We start from the raw sequence: 6776 nt of genomic DNA on the forward strand, positions 1-6776 counted from the left end.
CTTGACCAACCCCTAAACCAACCAATTTTAGTCAAATATCAACTAATCAGATCTAACCGGTCAATGTACCGGACTCTATGACCCAAAAACAGGTACTTAAGAGTCCTATCTAGTCCTAAACTAGATAATACTTAAGTCTACAATCAGATACTAATCTGATCAGATCTAGACAATGTCTCTATAGACATTCTAAACCACTAATCAGACCTAACCAAGCCTATTTTGACCTAATTACCTGCTGATCAGATCTAAATTAAGCTAGACTAACCCAAATTTGGCTAAACCAGGCCTAACCAAGACCCAAAACAGCTCTTACATATCAATATCGACCTAAACTAGTCAATTTCAGACCTATACCAGCCTATTCAAGTCTAAGCCGACCTCTTGTCTAGCTAATCTTAGTCAAATCCACCTATTCAGACCTATACTGAACAGAAACTGGAATCTATGACCTACATTAGCTAAACCGAGATCTAAAACAGGTCTATTCCTAGTGTATTTTCACTAAACCAAGCCAAATTGAGTATTAATCCAACCTAACAGGGTAAACCGATCACTACAGATCCTAACATACCCTAAACCAGTCCATTATGCCGTAAACCAGACATCATCAGACCTCATTTTGGACTAACCTAACCCTAAACCAGTTAGTTCTTGTCCTAATTATACACTCCAGACCCTTAACCGATCTAATCTAGTCCTAAACCACGAATTCAGATCCTAACCCGACCAATACCAGCCCTAACAAGATAAATCAGATCCTAAACAGACCTCTATTAACCTAAAACCAATCTGATCTTACCTAATACCGGACTCAATTGACCTATACGGTCTAATTCTAGCCTAATTGGACGAACAGACCCTAACCTTAGACTTAAACCAGTCTAAACCGGCCTTAATTCCCCTCCAATCAGACCCTATTGGTTTGAACCGAACAATTCAGCCATTCCCAGACAAATCAGACCCTAAACAAGACTTAAACCAGCCTAAACTAGTCTGAATTACCCTAAACCATACTCAATTGACCTAAAGCGGACCTGAATTGACCTAAATCGAACTCAATTGTCCTAAACCGAACCTAGATTGACCTGAACCGGTCTAAACCGGTCCAATTGACCCCAAACCGGACCTAAACCGGTCCGATTTGACCTAGACCGGTCAACTGTTGACCAAATTGGTCAACGAATTGACCGAACCGGAGTGAACCGGTCTGAACCGGCCGGGACCGGGTCTGAGCCGGACTGAACCAGCCGGAATCCGGTCTGAACCGACAGAATCGGGTCAAACCCAATCTGACCGCCGATAACCGGACTTGGATCGAATCGAACCAGGTTCGATTGACCCAAACCGGGTTAAACCAAAATTGGATCGATTAAACCGGTCTAAACCGGTTGAACCCGAAACCCTAATTTCGGAAACCCTAAACCGCCGAGTCAACCGAGTTGACTCGATCGTTGACTCACCCGATTCCTCCACTCAAACCCTAACTCGGACGAGTCAGGGGCCGAGTTTCGCCGGAATCAGGTCTCCTCCACCGAGTTACACCGAGTATCATTTAAGACTCGGACTCAAATCGGAAGAAAAACGCGGAAATTAATGAACCGAGTCGAGAAACATACCTGACTCGCCTGGTCGAGAACCTGTCTTCACCGAATTTTGATCTCAGACGCTCCACCTCGACGGATCTTGCTACCGGCGACTCCGAGGCTTCAGATCTACCTCCCACCATCGCCGAACTAGCTCCGTCTTCGGCTGAAACACCTCAACAGAGCATCAAATCGCTCACACAGACAAATCCGAAACCACAGAACCGTAACTTACCTCACCTGACCGGCAATTCTCCCTGGATCGAAACCGGAACTCTGATACCACTTTGTGAAGTCGGTATCGGCCCTCACGGTTCTCTCCTCTCCTCGAGCCACACGCCCAAAATGTGTCGAAGACTAAAAAAGAAACATTAGGGTTCATTTAACCCTTTTTACCAAAACACACCGTTTTGGTTCGGGATTAAAATCCCGCTCGGTTCCGTGCGTAACCGAAGTCTCCGTTTGAAACGGAGTCTTCTCTTTTCTTCACCAAAGACATGGGCCAAGCCCAACAGTTATTTTAGGAATTGTCGAGATTTTTGGTCTGCGCTGTCATTCGAATTCCCAATTCCATCAGTTATCGGGCTGCCATAGAAACATTTCACCATTTGCTCTTTGATTCGCCAGTTCATTGTCTGGGTTTTAAGCATCGGCAGTTCATGGTAGCATCCTGTCTTGGCTGATTGCTTTTTGTTTTTGGAAAGGTATTTCCACTGTTATCTATATTGGTGGTTTTATCTGGGAAAAAATGTCCGAGATTATCGTTTTCACCTCCTCTTCATCAGTTCTAGATGTTTAGATGGTGAAATCCGTTCACAACAATCTTTCCGCCGTAGGTTGAGTGAATTCAACGTAGAAACACAAGTTAGCAATGGTGACTGATAGATGGAATTTTCTGGGATTGGGTTGCTTATCTTGTCTGTCAGATATATGCGGATGTTGTTGGTGTTCTCTTCCATGTATTTTCTCCCCATTTGTCAGAAAGCCATGTTCTCTGGTTTGGAAGACACTGATGCCACAGTTTCTTACTTTGAGCTTTTACTATAAGAGAGATATCATGGGGAGTATACTAGAGTTCCTTAGTATAAAGCTCTGATCTTTTATCTCTCTCTTCCGGGTGTTGAATGCGGGTGAAATATGCGATGCAGGTAGAGTTCACGGTCTTCATAAACAACGGAACTATTCCTCTTGAATCACAGAAATGCCCCGAGATGGTTATTTTCCGGGAAAATGAATGTGGTCATATGAACCTCTTTGCCAGAAGAAACACAGGAGAATATGATTTCTTGCCGAACTCGACCATACAAGAGATTGAAAGCTTTCTCTTGAACGCCATTAACATGAGTTTCTTGGACCGATTAAGTTTAGCATGGAAGATGATATTCCCGTCTCAAGCGACACGAAGAAGCTCCAATGCCAGAATCGCCAAGCAGCGTCTCAAGATGATCCTGTTCTCAGACCGATAGTGATGAAGCTTAAAGGGAAAATAGTCAACAACGTCATCCATGCACCGTCAGATTGTGTATATATTGTGTGTGTATATATATATATGGAACTTGTCTTCTAACTTGCGTCGCTTCTTCGCCTGTATCGTTCTTGGCATTTGACCCTCGAATCAGAGTTCCACCTTAGAACAACACTATCCGTTCTGAAATTGATGAAAGTTTGTAGCTTTTTGAACACAAGTTATCGGAGCCCGAAGGGTGTGATCGTTTGATGTTTCTCGGATGCAGATGATGATGATGATGATGAAGATATAATTTATCCAATGGGTGTGGGGACATACCCAAACGAATCATGACCGTTGAAAGATTCCGAAATCCAACGGCTGAGAGGAGTCGTCTTAGAGTCCGAGTGTGATGAGATGATAATTACGTTACAAAGTCTTCTCTTTCATCTGGCTGTGTCTTGCTATGAATAGAATTTAGGGCCGATTTTCTTTATCATTGTCTTCTCCATTATCGTAGCTTTCTGAAATCTGTCATAGCCATGTCGGACGAGGAGCATCACTTCGAGTCCAAAGCTGACGCCGGAGCTTCCAAGACCTATCCTCAGCAGGCTGGAACCATCCGCAAGAACGGCCATATCGTCATCAAGGGTCGTCCCTGCAAAGTCTGTTCCTTGTTCCTTTTGATCTTCTTTCCTGCTTCTCGATTTCTCCTCGGATCTGCTTGTTTTGTGTGTTTTTCTTCGTGCTGATTCGCGCTATGATCCCGATGTTTCCGGTTCCAGATCTTCGTTTTAGCTTTTGTCGATGAGATTTTGTGGGTTCTTCTCTGTATGTTCATCGATTCCGCTTTTCTGTTTCTGGGAACAATATCTGATGATTGGATTTTAGGTCTGAATGCGATAGTACGGTAGATTCGTTAGCTTTAGGGGTAACAAAATTTGCAGGGAAGAATTGATGACCATGTATGAGGGCCTGGTCACAGTATGTGTCTTGTGCTGATAAAGTTCTTGTCTCTGCCTGAATCTCTTGTGTGTCTTTTTTATCTTTTAGGTTGTGGAAGTTTCAACTTCCAAGACGGGGAAGCATGGCCATGCCAAATGCCACTTTGTCGCCATTGACATCTTCACTGCCAAGAAGCTCGAGGATATTGTCCCCTCTTCCCACAACTGTGATGTAAAATCCTTATATATCCCCCGATTTTTCTACTTTTAGGACAGAAGAAGTCTGTAATGGTTTTGTATTTTGATCATGATCTGACTTGTTCCCTGAATCAAATGGTGCAGGTTCCTCATGTCAACCGCACCGATTATCAGCTTATTGACATATCCGAGGATGGCTTTGTCTGTCCTTTCGTTCTCGTTACTCCTCCCGTCTTTGTATTAGTCCCCAAGTGGCAAAAGCTTAAGAATTTTGGGTGTGTAACGATTTCAGGTTAGTCTTCTGACTGACAGCGGAGACACTAAGGATGATCTCAGACTTCCAACTGATGAGAGTCTGCTCAAGCAGGTTCGTTCATGTTATTGCCTCGCCTCTTGAATCTGCTGGGTATCCAAAAGTATGAATCTTTTTGGATCAGAACAAGGGAAAGGGACAATGTGATAATGGCTGAATTCTAGTGTGGGACAATACTCTTAATTCTTTTGGATTTCTGACTGTAATGTAACTGAGTTGCCCATTTGGGGAAATGATGGATGCAGATAACAGATGGATTCAACGAGGGTAAGGATCTGATAGTGTCGGTTATGTCGGCAATGGGGGAGGAACAGATCTGCGGCCTCAAGGATATTGGTCCAAAGTCTTAGGAGCAGAAGATGCAGATGGAGATCATCCATAATCTTTATATAAGCAATAAATAAGTTTTTCAGACATCTTCGAGACCTGTGTTTTAATGTGGCTTATGATTCACTGACTTATTTTGATTGTGGATCGATATGCCAATCTCTTGCTATAATGTGCTTTGCTGTGCTTGGAGTTTGAATCTGTCTCGGGTTTGGGCCTGATTATGGGCCCATATGAGCCCGTTTGCTATATGGTCGTGGCCCATATACGTTGTATCCAATAAGTTTTCTTTTAAATTCTCTCACTGTCAATGCATTGCTCATTAAGCCATATTTTATCCCCTATTCTAAATCACTCATTGACCCACTTTGGTTCGAAGACTCACATTTAAGTAATAATATATATATATATATATCATAAAGGTCACGGGGCATGGGAAGAGGCACGTGCCTAAAAGAAACTCCAAGCAAAAGAGAACAAGTTCACTTCTGTTCTCTGTCCCATCTATCATTTTTTTTTATGTTATACTTATTCTCCACAATGTATGTAGAGATTATTATCATTTGATTATTCTACACAATGAAATTATCTTGAGCTACTAGTTTGGTTCTTTCTGTTTACTAGTTTCATATATATATATATATATATGAAACTAGCTATTTGATCAAATCATATTTCAAAATATATTCATTTTGAACAAAAATGCATCTGCTGCATGTGAATGTGTGTCCATGTATCATGTATGCACATGTGCACATATATACATGAGCATTGAGATATGTAAACATATGTACTAAAGGTCCAACTTCTGACAAGAAAAACGGCCGGAAGAAACATCACAGTAACCGAAGCTTTGAGGAACTTCAACCCAAAAACTGAAAATTTTAAAAAAAAAATCTAATACCAAAATTTATTCAAATAAATAAAATGCCTAATTTACAAACATTATAAAATAAAAAAGATAATTCTACACACACGCAAACACTCAACGAAGCAAGGGACATGAATGTTATCAGGACCTTTGACACTAACACAATATTTTTTTTTTGTTTTTTTTTTTGTTTTTGGTTAATCGGTAAATTCACCTGTACCTTCGATCCAACCTACATTATCTAGGCCCGGAAACAGCCTTAGAATGACCGCCGAGAGGAGCCCTACGAACCACATCCAGGGGGGACGATAAATACACACGTAACTCCCCATCACTAACACTAGCACAACATTTTGTTTTGGCAAAATCCCCTTTTACTCCTTTCTTGTGGGTTCTATATGTTTGTATATATATGTATGTGTATATATATATATATGTGTGTATGTGCATGTGAATGTATTTGTGGGCCGAGAAATGGAGCAGTAAGTCAGTGGTCCACTCTGTTTTTGCTACATTTAATCATACAAAAAGGGACACATTTAATCAAACGTTGACATGTCCCAAATCTGATACCGCCAAATTGCCACTCCATATTAGCTTCTAATGAGGTTTTTTTTGGTTAATACTGGGATTAACAATGTATCAAAAAATGTATTAAGATATCATGGTCGTATTGTTTTTCCAAAGGAGAACGAACATATTGGTATGAATTTGCCGGCAACTGGGCTGCGACACATTATTCTTCGGCCTCGGCCTAGAAAAAAGTTTACTACTTTGCCTCTCTCTCTCTCTCTCTCTCTCTCTCTCTCTCTCTCTCTCTCTCCGTGACATTATTTGGCCTCAGCCAAGAAAAAGTTTACTGCTTTGCCTCTCTCTGTCTCTCTCTCTGCCATGGAGGTTTCTTATCTTAGATCTGTGCACCGAAGCTAAAAGCTTTGCACAGAAGAAACATAGAGAGAACCCCACACCCAGACTTAGTTTTTCTTTTTGCTTTTCCTCTATTTTATTTTGCTTCTTCAAGTTTTTCTTTTATCGTTGGTTCCTCTCTTCCCCGAATGGTCAAACTCAAATGTATTTCTCTTCACTCTTT

At 41.5% G+C, this 6776-nt stretch overlaps 1 protein-coding gene across 1 annotated transcript; it reads left to right on the forward strand.

Annotated features, from left to right (window-relative positions):
* Positions 1-3480: 3480 nt before the first annotated feature.
* LOC104822903 (eukaryotic translation initiation factor 5A-2-like) lies at positions 3481-5114 on the forward strand. Its single transcript, XM_010554261.2, has 5 exons — positions 3481-3698; positions 4087-4209; positions 4320-4376; positions 4468-4542; positions 4734-5114. The coding sequence occupies exons 1-5, from the start codon at positions 3576-3578 to the stop codon at positions 4836-4838; spliced, it is 483 nt and encodes a 160-aa protein (XP_010552563.1). The 5' UTR covers positions 3481-3575; the 3' UTR covers positions 4839-5114.
* Positions 5115-6776: the final 1662 nt, after the last annotated feature.

The sequence above is a fragment of the Tarenaya hassleriana genome, unplaced genomic scaffold (assembly GCF_000463585.1).
Source record: "Tarenaya hassleriana unplaced genomic scaffold, ASM46358v1 Cleome39, whole genome shotgun sequence".
Classification (NCBI taxonomy): domain Eukaryota; kingdom Viridiplantae; phylum Streptophyta; class Magnoliopsida; order Brassicales; family Cleomaceae; genus Tarenaya; species Tarenaya hassleriana.

Coding starts and splice junctions, on each gene's coding strand:
- LOC104822903 (XM_010554261.2), top strand. CDS start 3,576: ATGTCGGACGAGGAGCATCACTTCGAGTCCAAAGCTGACGCCGGAGCT. Junction 3,699..4,086: donor TCAAGGGTCGTCCCTGCAAA/GTCTGTTCCTTG, acceptor TTTATCTTTTAG/GTTGTGGAAGTTTCAACTTC. Junction 4,377..4,467: donor ACATATCCGAGGATGGCTTT/GTCTGTCCTTTC, acceptor TAACGATTTCAG/GTTAGTCTTCTGACTGACAG.